Here is a 16,582-nt window from a genome sequence, read left to right as displayed (position 1 = left end):
GTCAGAATGCACAATTTCACGTTAAAAGCGTACCGAGTTCAAGTACAATTATCCTTACGATGTTCAACATGGGTAACAGCAAAACAAGAATAAAGTAAATATATTTTCCATTATTTAGAGCGTAGAATATGAAACTCACGCAGGCAGTCGCAATGGTAGGAGTCCACAGACTCGGTGCAGGCCGCTCCGTTCAGGCAAGGTCCCGATGCGCATTCGTCGATGTCGTTGTCGCACAGCTGCCCTTCGTAGCCCTTCTGGCATGAGCACCTCCAGCCCTGAGCACTCATCCCATTAGTGCAAGTAAATGAAATAATGCACAGTTAAGCTCTCATGAAACCACAGTAAAGTCTAGGTTATAGCGGTTTCGGTTTCGGCGTTTATTTGGCCGTAGGCCTGTCGCCGATTCTTAACATTGCAGAACATCCACAGCTTGTTGCGGGCTTGAACTCGCAACTCGCTGCTTCAATTTTCCTTTGCTTAACCGCCCGGTTAAGAATTTAATAATGAATAAGGGTATGAATTGAATAATCAAGGAAAATGTCTTAAATGAAAAATAGGCATAGTATTTTAAGAGAAATTGTGAATTGAACATGCAAAATTTATCAACTTTAACGTATAAGGAGCCACCACGCTACTTTACTGCATGCTTCTACCATCAAGTATTACCAGCTCCTCTAAGATGACGCAAGACCATCACTCACAGGCTTGACATACGAGAGGCTGCAGGTGCCGAAGTGGCAGTTGATATCCTTGCAGAAATCGACGACGGTGTCGCAGTCATGGCCCGTGTAGCCGAAGAGACACTGGCACGAATAATTGTCGGGCACTCGCGACAGCTGACCTGCGAGTCGTGATTGCATTTGAGGATGTATTTGTGGAATTTTTCATTGCATTTGAGGATGCATTCAAAATCCCGCCGTGAGCACAGACATAATAGCCTGTCTTACAGAGGTCTGAACAGACATTTAAATACAGATTATGCTCCAAACATCCGTCGAGAAAGTAACTGAACAAGTCGGCATTTAATTACAGAACAATAAATCAATTAACTTCAAGTCATGAGCTTTAGATGTAAAATTCAATTCCTGATTAACAATAACAGTGATAATAAAGAGAAGAAGTACTTACTTTCCATACTGAGAAAAAGGTCGGAACAGGTGGCATTGTTTTGGCATCTCCTGTTTTCGCAGCTGTTGATCTTGAGGTCAGCGCACGTGTCACCAACGTAGTCCTCCGTACACGCGCACGTGAACGAAGCCACGTTGTCCGTACACGTACCGCCGTGCATGCAAGGCTGTGCTTCACATTCGTTGATTTCCGTCTCGCAACTGCGGCAAAAATACGCGATTCATTGAAGAGTCTGTAGTTAAAATCCACGAATACTTGGCGTGTATTTGGACACCGGTTTTAAAAATATACACCAGTTTAGCTAAGAATGGTTCTCGCCAAGCAATGCAAAGCAATCAACATATCATTTATAGATTTACACGTTTAGATTGGACAAACGTACTGTTTAACTTTAATACCCGTTAGAGAAAATAGTGGTCATAAAATGAACGTCATAGGTTGCATGACATTGAGAAACGAGTTCAAGATCGAATCGTATTGGTATTGGCCTTGAAAATTAATATCAAAACATACTTGGCTCCAGTGTAGCCAGCAGCGCACTCGCACATGTAGAAGTCGATGCCATCCCGACACGAGGCGCCATTCTGGCACGTGTTGCCCACACAATCATCGATGTTGATCTCACAAAAATGTCCTTCGAATCCACTGAGGCACGAGCACGTGAAGTTGTCAGCAGGACTTGCGCAGTGACCGCCGTGCTCGCACTCGTGATCGTAGCAGACACGACACCCAAGCTCGCCTGATTCTTCCAACTTTGAACCACAACAAAAAACGTCAAATTACGTCAAAATGTAGCTCAAATGAGCATAAATTTTCCAACTCGCTTTCGAACCGCCACCCTCCAATCATGTCAAATAATTAAATTTCCAATCGAACTAATTAACTAATCAACTCAGATTATTAGCTGGAATCTTCAAGTATATATTAAACTAGCAATTAACGTTATCTCCTCAAGTTGAATGATAAGGTATAAATATATACCTATATTAAATTAACAAGCTATGATAATTTGATAATCACCATAAGTTGAAATTTATTAGGAGAGGCGTCGCCACTGAGGAGCTGGGCGGGGTATGACGGCAGCAGGAGACTCTGCACGCGCACCTCACCGAAACACCCGCGGTAGAAGGGCGGCAGGGCAACGCTTGATGCCACCACTGCATCTGCTGCGTATATCGTACAACATAAGCCACTAGAATCCCTGATAAATAACGTATATTCCTCATGAATCAAGTTTGTTTTTCATTCATGAATCTAAGTCAGACGGAAAGCATTGGAGTAACGCTGGTAATGCGGCTTATTTATTTGATTGGCGAGAAGGACCAGCCAAGTAAATGAAACGACGTAATATAACAGGAGGAAATATCTTCGTGATAAATTTCGGTAGTAATGCATTCATAAACTTATGGTCAGACGGCAAACAATGGAGGTTTGCATAATCCTTACAAGATTTGCCACGAAAATGGTGTTAAACTTCCACGTGCTTATAAAAGTTCAAGCTGATATGAGAAGAACTGCTAACTAATCTGACCTGGCACGTGGTCTCCCAAATGTTCTCCGCCTGCAAGAGTGAAGCCTGTCGACGAGGATTGCCCTCCTCCCAGGTGGATATTTCCTAAAAAAACATTCAATACTCAGTTTTTGGCTGATACTTCAACAGTAAATATATTATTCAATAATTTTTTGATAATTCTTTCAAAATGAAAGATTTTACTAAACGAGATCGACAAGATATCAACAACTAATATATTTCCAAGCTACTTACAGGTACTTAAGTAACTGCAATGCAGTATTTAAGATGAACGATGATTGCAAGTAGTTACCATGGAGCGTCAAGATGGTCATGTCGATGATGGTTGGCTGAGGGCTGACCGGCGTAAGATTGGCGCTGTCGAGCACCACCTCAATACAAGAAAACCAGACACGTTCATACAAAAAACCACGACAATATGCTAAATGTTAATTACGGAAAGTGTGAGAAACTCAGAACAAAATTTTCCGTAATAAATTACTCCCTCGCTCTGAACGCAATAGAATTCGCTTCCAAATGCTTATTGAGATCCTTTTATTCAGAGGTTGATATATGTATTTCTGAGCAACAAATTATAATTGACTTTTATTTAAGAATATTAAAGTCTAACAGCCCACATGAAGAAATATCTATCGGCAGTAAAACAACATGAATATCCTCAGTCCAGTCGGATAAATAAACCTCTTTTGCGAATTTAGACCTTTTACTAATCATCTTTCTCATCACAGGACGCCAAGGCAAGAGCCTGCAGACCTAACCTTCTAGCATAGACCTGACTTTCCGCTGTCAGACATCAGCGTGTTCGGAAAAATAAATTCTTTTTTGACCGAGCAATCATTATGATCAATTCTTCGCATTACAATTTGTATAAAACTCGGCATTGACCTGTGTCCTGTGGTCAATAGAAAACAATTTTAAAACAATTTTCCGACAATTCCTCACCCGCACACTCGTGCCAGGCACCAGAGTGACGTTGAGGACGTGCCAGTCCCCGTCCAGCGCCCGTGACGAGAAGAAGTCCACACGCAGAGCTTCAGACGCGTTGCCCTGCAGCACCGCAATCACTGCACCGTCCGCCACAGCCACCACGCCGATCTCCACAGCAGCGGACTCCATCTCAGCCACAAACATCACGCCGCCATTCTGCTCACGAGAAATAGACTGAATGGGATACTCTAAAACTTACTGTTTACTAGGTTTTATTACCTTACAAAAAATTACTTTGGCACAATACAGATTTTGGGTCATTTTTCATTTACGTTTTCTACCTCAATTCGATGTTTCCTAAGCCATTGAAAACAAAGCGTTTTATTACTTGAAGTACTTGTGTCGTACCTGAGATCTAAATGCGATGGATATTTCGTTGACGACGGCAGGGGGCGCCGTGAAGACGGCCGTGAAGGAGGCCGTAGCGTTGACGCCGTTCATGGTGCGGTCCGCAAGACACTCGTAGCCGTCCATTAGGTTACGGCACACAGAGTTGTCGGGGCAGCCGTGGATGGCGCAGTGCTCCAGCTCGTCGCAGTCTTTGCCCTTGAAACCAAACGTGCACGTGCATCTGGCAACACGAATAGGTGAATTAATTCATATGCCTCAACATTTAACTGAAGATTGATAAGCTTTCTAAAACCCATGCGGGGATTTGAAGGAAAAGCAAGGAAACAAATACGGTCAACTAATGAGAAGTAGTGCAAAATCAATTAATTATCGTATGTATCAACGTAGAAGCCTTAAAACATCATCAGCGACCCACATGACACGATCGTCAACAGACACGATCATCAACAGATACGATCATCAACAGATACGATCATCAACAAATACGATCACCAACAGACACGATCATCAACAGACACGATCATCAACAGACACGATCATCAACAGACACGATCATTAACAGACACCATCATCAACAGACACCATCATCAACAGACACCATCATCAACAGACACGATCATTAACAGACACCATCATCAACAGACACCATCATCAACTCACTGATAATCATTCCACGTGACGTTGCAGGTCGCCTCGTTCCTACAAGGGTTTGGGTCGCAAGCAGAGTCCGACACGGTGCCCATCAGCACGTTTGTTAACTCAAATGAATCCAACTGTAGCCCGGGGAGGCTGAATTGCTCTTCTCCGACGTCTTTTATGGCGAATGGTTGAACAAGATGCGTCAGGGAACCGTTGCTGATCTTCAAGTTTCGAGAGAGAAGAGCTTATTTAAAAAATCAAACAACACAATTACACAACGTTTATCACTGGTAATATTTTTACTCAAAAACAGTCGGTATTTATACAAAGTTTTCTAAAATACCCTATGAACTTTGACAATGAGATACCCCAGGCAGCACGCATATGGAATTCGTTTCTACAAAACCAAGGCATGCTGCAAGTACCACCTTTGTGACTCACCCTAATGTCTTGAAGTACTCCCTTGAAATGCACGGGACTGTCGGGCGTCACTGACGTGGTAGCCACCACTGGCGACGGTGTCGACGGAGGCGCGGGTGTGACTGTGGATGAGACAGATGCTTCGCGGGAGTCTCCACGGGGAGACAAGGTTGCTTCCAAGACATCCGCGCGTTCAGAAGTGGTGGCCGTGAACTCAACTGATGTTCGTCTCGACGTCAAGTCAACCGTCTCCTCAAAAGGAATGGTAGAATCAAAATGGTTCTCAGATAAATCAGGGTTGAAGGTTGAGACACCACCAACAGTTGGCCTGGACAGATCTTGTCCGTTATTATCGCCGCTGCTGCCGGTGGTGATTCTGTTATTGATTGAGGAGTCGTCGTTGTCGTTGTTGCGGACGCCGAGCTGGCGTCTGACCCTAGCCAAGGTAGAGGCAGGCCAGGGGGTCAGAGACGTGGAGGGGGGCAGGCCTCCCAGGTACATCACCTCGGGCAGGAAGTCCCCCCCGATTGAGAGGGAGGTGTTCAGGCGCTCGACTTCATCAATCAACACGAACAATTGATCATTTCTTCGAGTCACCTGTCGGAAAAAAGAAGAAGAAAATAATGCCCCTGATATTTTATTGGATGGAAACAATTCAATAAATGTAATTTTTTTTAATATTGGTTAAATTGAATTGTTATATAATTTTTAATATATTCAATAACAATTCAAGAAATATCTCACACCCTAATTATTATTCTAATGTCCCAAATACAACTGTTTTGATGATATAAATGAATCAGCGACGTAGAAAGTAGGGAGAACGATGCGGGATGAGTGAATGATGAATAAGCTGCTGCATGCGAGACATACCTGCAGCAGGTGAGGCTGGCCGTCATGCAGGGCGGGCGGGGGCGCTGTGAACTGCTCCTGGCGCCCCCCGAGACTGAGGCGCACCACAGCGCGGCCCTCCTCCAGGGCACACAGCAGGTATGATGCGCCTGCAACATCCGTGTAATGCTTTTAATATAATGATTAAATAGTGATATTGCAATAACAGTTAGATCACCTGAGCATGAAATGCTCTAGCAAGTCTTTTTTCATAAGGATTTATACTCAACTAAATTTAAAGTATGTATGGATGTCATCAAGAACCATGAATGGTCGCAACGGTTTCAAATGAATAATTCAATAATTAATATGAAGAAATTCCTACAGTAAACAGCGTCCCTAAAGGTCTATAATAATCAGCCGAATCGAAAGCCAGTTAAGATTTCAACTAGAATTATTAATTTATGTACAGGTTAAAACATTTTAATATAAAGAAAAAGCTGGTAACGCACCGGTGTTGTTGAGATGGGACCCGATGTAAAAGATGAGTCCCTGGGGCTTCCTGGTCCTGACGATGAGGGACACGTCGATGTGTGAGCGGTAGGCGGCGCCCTCGGCCCCCGGCAGCGCCACCGTCACCAGAGAGTTACGCGAGTTCTCATTGTCGAACGTCGCTGCAGTAAAACCTGGGCAGGGTACGCACGTTAGCTTTACGGTTATTAAGTGGTGTGCTTATAATACCTGAGGCGTATCCATAGTTATTAAATGGTACGTTTATTATAGCTGAGGAGGATACATAGTTATTAAGTGGTATGGTTATTATGGCTGAGGAGGATACATACTTATAACACTTGAGGAGGATCCGTAGTTATTAAATGGGAGGCTTATTATGGCAGCTGAGTAGGAAATACGCAAGTCGAACTATGCTACTAGATGTGGCAGTGAGAAGTGTTTTTTGAAAAAAAAATTAAGAATGTACTCTGAGCATCAACAGAATGCATTGCCTGCGAATAAACACGAGCGTCAAAACGCGTCAACAAATATTTAAACGAAGCGAATCGTGTGGGAAATATTACACATTTAGCTTCCGTAGTGAATCTTGAAAAATAATATTTGACGTGCTATCGATGGTCCAATGGGCAGAAGTTGTTCCAAACAACGGAACAACTATCTCAGCTGAGGATCCAGAAGAGTCTACCGGACGATTACAATAGTAACATTCTGTCAAATATCATATACAACTAAAGTTAAAGCCATTGCGGAATTTCGCGAATGAATTTAACGAATGAACGGAAGGAACGTCTTCTGTAATGATAGCACTAATTGATATTGTAAAAAGAATAATTGACAATAAAGATTGTTCTGCCATAATTGTGTTACGTGATTTTTCTTTTCTATGATTTAATTAATACAAATGGACGAATAAATCTAGATGACGTAAGCTTGACTAATGAGAATACTTTAAAACAAGTACTAGAATAATTTGTAGCCATTATTACGAAGGTATTGAGCAACGTACGTGAGCTCTGATCACCGTTACATTGGATGAAGCTTGTAAAAAGAAATACGATTAGAGCGTTTAAGAATATACGTACAGAGCGTGTAAGAATATATGTACAGAGCGTGTAAGGAAATACGTACAGAGCGTGTAAGAATATATGTACAGAGCGTGTAAGGAAATACGTACAGAGAGTGTATTCAGTAGACGCCTCCTCTAATGCCCCCAACACGTAGGAGAAAGAGAACACTGCTTTCAATAAATATGCCCGTTCAATATATTAATTATTGAAAAAAGCTCGTGATAATTAAAGTGAAGGTAAGTCTCAGCCTGCTTACGTAGAAGTCTAAATGTGTTTAATAAAAATAAAACTATGCTTCATTTCTAAGAAGTAAAAGTATGTTCCACCTCTATTGCAATGTATTTATTTTTCAATGCAATAGTTAATAAAATTAATATCGTTGTGACTGTTTTTATAATACAACATTATTATGTACAGGCATCCGCCAACTTACACCTCGTAAACCAACGAGCAACATATTTTACGTGAGAATACGTCATTTTTAGGCCGGCTAAAATTTAATTAATAATTTGTATTATTTAATTATTAATAAAAGTAACAATAAAAATTAATACTACTTTTGAATTAATAATAAAATCAATATTATTTTAAATTAACACAAATAAAAAAAGGAATTTAATACTCACTAAGCCGGCATATGCACCTGAGGTAGACATGCAGACACTAGTTCCAGAATTCACTATGAATAACATATTAAACCTACAAATAACATAACAAAATAATCAAGTATCAGGTTTAATGACGCTAGACTCACTAAGTCGGCAAGTGCGACCCAGATAAGGGCGGCGACAGTGACACTCGTACGTGTTCCACAGGTCACTGCAGCGGCCGGAGTTCTGGCAAGGGTTGGGCTGACACTGTTCCTCCCTGGGGCATCCTTCCGTGATGTTCACCTGAAACACAGTCCTTAGTATCCTTAGCATCCTTAGTATCCTTAGTATCCTTAGTATCCTTAGTATCCTTAATATCCTTATTATCCTTATTATCCTTAGTATCCTTAGTATCTTTAGTATCCTTAGTATCCTTATTAACCTTAGTATCCTTAGTATCCTTAATATCCTCAGTACATGTCGGACGTAGCACTCGCAGGCCACGCTGGAACGTCGCCTTACAACTGTCGTCTCGATTATAAAGGTGTTTTTAGTGCGTCAAAGATGTCATGATTATTCATTTGAGCAATTTAATATTAAAGACATGATCAGTTTTGCAGCGGGACGCTTCGCATTCGGCCCGGTGTAGAAAATGTGCTGCTGCGGCTCAGCATTGTACAGGCACAAGATAATTTTGATGAATAAAGATGGTGCTTTTATTTTTCATTACTAAATTCAAACATTTGTTGAGAGCGGTCAGACCGTGTGATGACATCAGACGCTGCTTTCGACGAATTATAGACCTATGTTCATCCCGCTTCAATGGAAGCCAATTGTTGTTGTTTCATCTCAATTCGATATATATCACAACAAATGCACATAAAAGTCGCATGAAATGAACTAATTCTTTAAATTTATTCAGAGTGAGCGAATCCAACATTGATTCATTCTATACAAACTTGCAGTAAACATTGGTATGGTACAATGTCCAGTCGTTTACTCTGTGATTTAGTCTATTGATCTAAAAGTCAGCATTGATAAAAATTATTTGTGTTGACGACTCAGACGTTCCTTATCGACGTACATGACGAGCTGCCCGTTCACGTACCTTGTTCCTGGCAGTTATGAGCGCAGGCACGACGGGCTGCCCGTTCACGACAGCGTCCTGTATGCAGCCCGTCAGGAAGGGCGCGTCGTTCGTGACAGATCTGAGCGTGGCGATCGCACCACCTGTGCGAAAAATTTAATTGTAACATGCACGTTACAATGAAAATAAAGCATTTCAGTTACATATTTTATAAATATTGAACATTCAGTTATTCTGATAAATGATAATGAATCATTATGGCCGCAGACAACAATAAAAGATCGCTGATAAGAAGTATCGGAGATACGCAGAGTTCGCACACTTAAATGGAGAAAATCCCGTTTCTAAAAGCAGCTCTAATAATAATTGAAAACTGCTATATTTTAATTTGAAAAAATTGCACATAACTAAATCGCAAAAATCAATTCAATTATCAATTGTAAAAATAAATATGATTCGTTTAAAAATATATATGATTTCATTTATAATTTATTATTATTTTTTTCTTATTTATCATTTCATTTACAATTTAATTATTTAATGTATCAATGTATAAATGAAGCAGAGTTGGTATGCAGGATCAGACCCAAGACAGTAGAGGTGAAGGACGTGTGGTCGTCTAGGGGCGCGATGGCGTGCGCGTAGGACTCGTTGCCCCCCGTCAGCAGCACGTGACTCTCGTTGATGATGACGGCCACGCGCTGCCACGCCCCGCTGTTCAGAGACGCCCCTGCAAATATGCCTTCCCACCTGCACGAGAAAATTATACCAGTGTAGGGCTTCAGGATTTTCATCCCTAAGTTATATCTGGGAAAGAAAATTGAACCAGTGTAGGGCTTGAGGATATTCATCACTAAGTTATTGCTGGGGGAGAAAATTGAACCAGTGTAGGGCTTGAGGATATTCATCACTAAGTTATTGCTGGGGGAGAAAATTGAACCAGTGTAGGGCTTGAGGATATTCATCACTAAGTTATTGGCTCCTTCAGATTTTGTAGGACGAAATTGAAGCTAAGACATCCTAGGACTCGAGGAGACACATAGAGTTGGTGGCTGATGCTTCGTAATATTTCTGTAGTATTCAACGGAGTAGAAGTATGGATGATGAAATAGGACTGGCGTGACGATTAGTCTGAAAAATTCATCGAGTCTATAAACTAAATCTACAAATAGGATTGAAGGGTTTTAGTTAAATGGTTTTATATTGTTGAAGGGTTGCAACAATGGTTGCAGCCTGAGCAAAAAAGAATGCGAATGGAGCAAGTAACGACAACGACTCACTGGTTAAGAAGCGAAGAATGTAAGTTAAGTCTGCCGGCGTTGAGGGCGAGACTGAAGTAAGTCTGGCCGCTGCCCACCGCCAGTAGACCGTCGGGCAGCGTGGTCCGTACCCACATCTCCAGCGAGTAGCCTGCATAGCAATACATTTTTGGATTACTGTATATATATTGTCGCACATAATATTTGTAATGTGTAATGCACGAAAAAATTATATTAACAGGCGCAATGCTCAGAATATAAATACACATTATGTTACCATGGATGATTAACAAAACCAGACAGGGCTTTGCTTACTTGGAGTGTAGGACTTAGATATCAAGAGTAATATTCGTTGCATGAAAATGAATACTCAGCTGTAGAGTTACGGTAAACACTAGAAAATAAAATTCAGGACAAATTTAAACTGCAGTTATAATCATTTCGATAAAACCGGCCTCACCAGAAGTGGCATTAACATTGGAGTCGACGAGCAGGTAAGAGGAGGCAGCCAAGGAGAAGGTAGTGGAGTCCCCGCAATGCCTGCCGGTGAAGCCAGGCTGGCAGTGACACGTGAAGTCGTGAAGCGTCTCATTGAAGAGCAGCGCTTCACACGAGCCTTCATTCAGGCACTCCACTTGAAGGCAGCCGAGCAGCGCCACTGAGCAGTTCTTGCCGCCGTAGCCCAACTCGCACTCGCACTTGTAATCAGCGACCTGCTCAAGAAACAATATAGTTTTGAAGGCATATTAACTTCTATATTTAATGTGAATTAGATATAGAATCAATTCTTAAATAATCTTGTAAGACTGAGCAGCGTCTCGATTTCATAATTTAACGCAATCTTGTGAAAGTTCTTCAAAAGTGCAAACTTGATCGTGCCACGATTAAATTCCTCAATGGAATAGGTCTTCTTACACTCAGAAAATGAATGAATCATCCTGTCCAAATACTGACACACTTTCTGCACATAACACATCAGTGTTACGTTCACCCTTTAGCTGGACCACTGTATCAGGATTACCCACCAAACGGCAAAAACTTCATCGCTATTTAGATACAGTCACTTATTTCTCTGGCAAAAACTGCATCGCTTTCAAGACAAATGTCACACTCATTTCTGCGCGTGTTGTGTAGTGGTCGCAACTCGCCTGGTCGCGACACGAGCCGTGCACGCAGGGCTCGTAGCGCTGACACTCGTCTATCTCCTGCTCGCAGTTGGCTCCCTCGTAGCCAGGCTCGCAGTGACACTCGTACGAGTTGATGCCGTCCACGCAGGCCCCGTGCATGCAGGGGCTGCTCTCGCACTCGTCGATGTTTATCTCGCAGTTGTCGCCTGTTCAAATATACTCTCATAAAAAAAGATAATAGAGCTTATTTTCTTCTGATTATCAGAGATTTCTATACATACTTTATATCATGAACTCATCAAGAAAATATATTGCTATACAGAAGTATAGGTATTCCTTAAGTTCGATTATTGGGCTTATGTTACCACAGGACCCCATAATCTAAAATTATTACGCATAATGTACATCATAACCTCAGATGAAGTTCTGTAAGTGGCAAGTGGAGCTTCAGAATTTAACCTTGTTAACTGAATACTTTTTTGCTGTATGCATTTAAAGCATAAACTTAACCGCCGTTACGTGATCAAGCCTCACGAGGTTAGAACTGCTGTTCTTCAGCATTCACCATTTTAACCTACTATTCCTTGCATATATAGACTATAGAGCAGCATGTACTTCATGAGAAACTTCATAATCATTTCACTACAGCCGACAGCAGAGTATCAACAACACTTGAAAACCTCTGGATGCATTAACCCACGTAGCCCCACCATTAACGTACAATCCTTATATATCATGAAATAATAAGTACTATATAAGCAACTTCATCATTATTCCAGAACTGATAACAGCAAAACAGCACCTGTAAATCCGGGAATGCACTGACACACGTAGCCCCCCGCAGTAGCGAACGAGAAGCGCTCGAACACTCCGAGCTCGTAGAGCGTCGTGTTGCTGCGCTCGTAGCAGGTGCCCCCGAACTGACAGGGCGAGGACGCGCACTCGGGGATGTCCATCTGGCAATTCTTTCCTGAAAAAAAAAAACAATTAAAATAGGCTTATTACTAACCAAAATCCTTGTGTCATGGGCGATTTAGTCATATGAATCTCAACTTTCTCACATTTCAGATTCATCCGAGACATAATCACGTTGCACTAATTAGATTTATACAGATTTAATCACAAATTGTACTAATTAGATGAAGCAAATAAGAATTCAGGTCTCATTAGGCCGTAATGAGGGGGATAAAACTGACCTTCATAGCCTGTGTGGCAGGAACAGGAATAATCCTTGACGAGATCGGTGCAGTTGGAGCCATGCTGGCAGGGCCGCGGTTCACAGTCGTCGATGTTGACCTCGCAGTGGTCGCCCTTGAAGCCTGTGTCGGAGCAGTTACACGAGTAGCTGTTGATGCCATCTATGCACTGGCCGCTGTTCTCGCATGGTCCAGGCTGTATGTGCATGTGGAGGAGAGAAGAGCAAACTTGTATTAGGAACCGAGTAAGAACTATGCGCATCAATTTAAATCAATAGAATATGTAAGTATTTTTACGGTGCATACATCGGTTTTCCCCATATTATAAGTTGGGCAAGAACTATACAACCTAATTTAAAATATTGTGGAATGTGAACAGAATCACAGTGCGTACTACTATTCTTTTTCAGAAAAGGTTACTTTCGAACACATAATCGTGAAATCTTTATCTTATCGTATTGAAATCATATTTTATTTGCATTTGACACATTCACCCCAAATTTAGAAAGCTATGGGACCCAAATAGGCGCGCTCACCTCACACTCGTCGATGTTGGTGGAGCAGACCGAGTCCGTGTAGCCCGGGACGCAGACACACGAGAAGGCAGCGATGAGGTCGATGCAGGTCGCCCCATGAAGGCATGGGTCGCCCTCACACTCATCGATGTCTGTCTCACAGTCCGCCCCAGTGAAGCCAGGCAGGCATAGGCACTCGTAGCCGTTGATTTGGTTGATGCAGGAACCGTTGTTGTGGCACGGATGTGAGAGACACTCGTCGAACTCGACGCTGCAGTGGTCCCCGGAGAAGCCCGGCAGGCAGTAGCATTGGTAGGCGCCCTCTGTGTTCTCGCAGATGCCATTGTTACAGAGCCCAGGGGTCGAGCACTCATCTATGTCCGTGTCGCAATTCTGGCCTGAGGGCAAGCATGCATCAACTTACATACGATTTTTGTTCAGCCTAATGAAATCTATGCAGCGATAAATCATAAATGAGCATTTACTGTATGTTCACATTTTAATAATTGCACCTATTTTAAAGTAATTTTTTACGACATGAATTAATTCTTCGAGACCTCGACACTCACAAGTAATGTCACCTGGACAATTTTCTTGCGTAAAATTTATTTTACATTTTATTATTACGATCTCCACGATCTCCCAAACAGCAACAATATCCAGTGTAGTCACGTGGACAATTTCCTTGCTTGAAAATGTATTTTAAATTGTATTTTTACGATCTCCACGGGGTTCTCGAGACCTCGACACTCACCAGTGAAGCCACGTGGACACACGCACGTGTAGTTGGCGATCCCGTCGACACACGTGGCCCCGTGGAGGCAGGGGGAACTGTCACACTCGTTCACCTGGTCCTGACAGGAGGGGCCAGTGAAGCCTGCTGGGCAGCGGCACTCGCTGCCGTTCACGAGATCGTGACACACGCGACCGTTGGTGCATTCCACACCGACGCAGTCGTCGATATTTACACTACAATCATTGCCTTCAAAGCCTGCGCAAAATAAAAAAATATTTAGCAGCATACAGGATTACCACATATGAATAAACTATCACGAAGATATGTTCTAGCAATACAATGAAGTTCATAAGCAACACTCACCAACGCTACACTGGCACGTGAAGCCAGGCTGTCCGTCGCTGGAGAAGCAGAGGCCGGCGTTGAGACAAGGGTCAGAGACACAGGCGTTGTAGGGCTCGGCGCAGTGGAGACCTGCGAACTCCGGCAGACAGTCGCAGGTGTAGCTGTTGACGCCGTCCCTACAGGAGCCTCCGTTGAGGCAAGTCACCCCGGCGCAGTCATTGATGTCGGTCTCGCACTGCCGGCCTGCGCATATATTACAATAAAAAACCAAAACGGACAAAAATTCAAATTCATTCAACAAAAAAAAAAAAAAATACGGACAAAAATTCATTAGGCTAATCACCATAGTCAAAAAATATATAACGCCTGAAAAGTTCTATTCTAAAACATGACTATGTGTATTTTATATTCATGCATAAATCGGAAATATGACCTCAGCAGAAGAAAATTTAATACATAACGTGCAGCAATGGAAATGCGGATGAGAAAACTGATATGCCAGCAATACAAGAACCAATTATTAGTTAATTAGTTTACGTGTTTGATTATATTATTGGGCTTCGTGTTGATATGTCTCTGATTATCGGTTTGTTAGCTGATTTGTCTCTGATTAATTATTGTTTGTCAGCTGACGTGTCTCTGACAACAGAGTTAGCAGCTATCATGTCTCTTGTGTCTCTGACAACAGAGTTAGCAGCTATCATGTCTCTGTTGTCTCTAACAACAGAGTTAGCAGCTGTCATGTCTCTGGTGTCTCTGACAACATAGATAGCAGCTGCCATGTCTCTGACAACAGAGATAGCAGCCATCATGCTAGTCACCAGCGTAGCCAGGACGGCAGGAGCATCTGTAGGAGGCGCCGCGTTGGGTGCACACGCCGCCGTGACGACAGGGCGTCGAGGCGCACAGGTCCTGCAGCACGTCGCACGACTCGCCCTGCCAGCCCTCCTGACAGCTGCACTCGTAGCTCCCCACCTGCACTCACAAACATTAATGGGTTATGTTGTCCATACCTGCAGTCACAAACATTAACGGGTTATATTGTCCATACCTGCAGTCACAAACATTAATGGGTTATGTTGTCCGTACCTGCAGTCACAAACATTTTGTCCATACCTGCAGTCACAAACATTAATGGGTTATGTTGTCCGCACCTGCAGTCACAAACATTAATGGGTTATATTGTCCATACCTGCAGTCACAAACATTAATGGGTTATATTGTACAAATAGTGATACACGTTCTGCACCCGGTAATGATATGCGCTCATTTGCTGGGAAAAAAATAGTGCATCGCTATTTGGATCAGGCATCTTCGTTTCTCTGAGTGTGCTATCCAAAGAAATGCATTAAGTATAACTTGCTACCTGAGCCGTAACCATCTCATCTATTGAAAACAAGTTGACAAAATGTACAACGCAATTATTGAACAAACAATTGAAACTTTAATAAAATCAAGAAAACATTTGTACGAGGAACAACTGAAATGTATTAAGGATTACTTTGCAAAACGCTACAGCATTAACAACGTAAATCCGGCGAAACAGCGCAACTAGCGTGGCAGAACTTCTAACAAACTCGGCCTGTTCTTTAACGTCTATAGTACTACCTATATTTCATTACACTATACTGTACAGTACTATACTATATTATATTATACTACAATATCCTATGATATATTATACTATAATATACTATAGAATTATATTATAATATACTACCATTACACTATACTATACAATATTATACTATTACTGACGGTGTCGGTGCAAGAGGCCGCGTGTACACACAGCCCCAGGCTGCACTCGTCGATGTTGACGTCACACCGCGGCCCCGTGAAGCCTGGGGTGCAGGTGCAGACTGGACCTGATGGGTTAAATTTAGGAGAGAGGATATAGATTGAAAATATACATTCGGAAGGTCCTAATCGACTGCAATGCCTAGTAATAACCTGCCTTCTGATCTGCCAATGCCAGCAATAAGCTTAGTTCATGGAAAAACTCGTGAAATACATGAAAAAAATAACAAGAAATTTTTGTATAGAAAGCATTGTCTATTTTTTTACCAAGCTTACATATATTAACAAGTGCTCGTATAGTATTGGATCGAATAACCTGAAACAAGACTTTCCTTTAATAACTCAACTTAGGTATATATTTGAACTAATCAGTCACCAGGATGGCATATATGAACCATCAATCCTAATTTCCACCCTGAGTTCTAAATTCCACTCTAAATTCCACCCTGAGTCCTAAATTCCA

The 16,582-nt window shown here is 42.2% G+C and overlaps 1 protein-coding gene across 2 annotated transcripts in view; it reads right to left on the bottom strand.

Annotated features, from left to right (window-relative positions):
• Positions 1–16,582, bottom strand: part of LOC108671965 (protein crumbs) — a 48,479-nt gene that overhangs the window by 4,030 nt on the left and 27,867 nt on the right. The window contains exons 14-39 of one of the 2 annotated variants that reach the window (XM_047885093.1): positions 16,081–16,187; positions 15,144–15,297; positions 14,341–14,565; positions 13,996–14,232; positions 13,263–13,639; positions 12,727–12,922; positions 12,333–12,500; positions 11,552–11,736; positions 10,864–11,116; positions 10,425–10,554; positions 9,731–9,894; positions 9,166–9,287; positions 8,222–8,360; positions 6,400–6,573; positions 5,930–6,057; positions 5,078–5,653; positions 4,658–4,857; positions 3,995–4,217; positions 3,602–3,802; positions 2,952–3,030; positions 2,660–2,743; positions 2,149–2,294; positions 1,642–1,880; positions 1,129–1,328; positions 702–841; positions 140–275 (exon numbers count right to left, since the gene is read on the bottom strand). In XM_047885093.1, coding sequence (XP_047741049.1) covers positions 140–275; positions 702–841; positions 1,129–1,328; positions 1,642–1,880; positions 2,149–2,294; positions 2,660–2,743; positions 2,952–3,030; positions 3,602–3,802; positions 3,995–4,217; positions 4,658–4,857; positions 5,078–5,653; positions 5,930–6,057; positions 6,400–6,573; positions 8,222–8,360; positions 9,166–9,287; positions 9,731–9,894; positions 10,425–10,554; positions 10,864–11,116; positions 11,552–11,736; positions 12,333–12,500; positions 12,727–12,922; positions 13,263–13,639; positions 13,996–14,232; positions 14,341–14,565; positions 15,144–15,297; positions 16,081–16,187 — 4,983 coding nt within the window. The remainder of the gene's footprint in view (positions 1–139; positions 276–701; positions 842–1,128; positions 1,329–1,641; positions 1,881–2,148; positions 2,295–2,659; positions 2,744–2,951; positions 3,031–3,601; positions 3,803–3,994; positions 4,218–4,657; positions 4,858–5,077; positions 5,654–5,929; positions 6,058–6,399; positions 6,574–8,221; positions 8,361–9,165; positions 9,288–9,730; positions 9,895–10,424; positions 10,555–10,863; positions 11,117–11,551; positions 11,737–12,332; positions 12,501–12,726; positions 12,923–13,262; positions 13,640–13,995; positions 14,233–14,340; positions 14,566–15,143; positions 15,298–16,080; positions 16,188–16,582) is intronic. The other variant, XM_047885094.1, reaches the window with a different exon arrangement.

Source organism: Hyalella azteca, unplaced genomic scaffold (genome assembly GCF_000764305.2).
Source record: "Hyalella azteca isolate HAZT.00-mixed unplaced genomic scaffold, Hazt_2.0.2 contig16900, whole genome shotgun sequence".
NCBI classification, from domain to species: Eukaryota; Metazoa; Arthropoda; class Malacostraca; order Amphipoda; family Hyalellidae; genus Hyalella; species Hyalella azteca.
The sequence above is the reverse complement of the archived record's forward strand: the minus strand, read 5'-3'. Positions and strand labels throughout refer to the sequence as shown.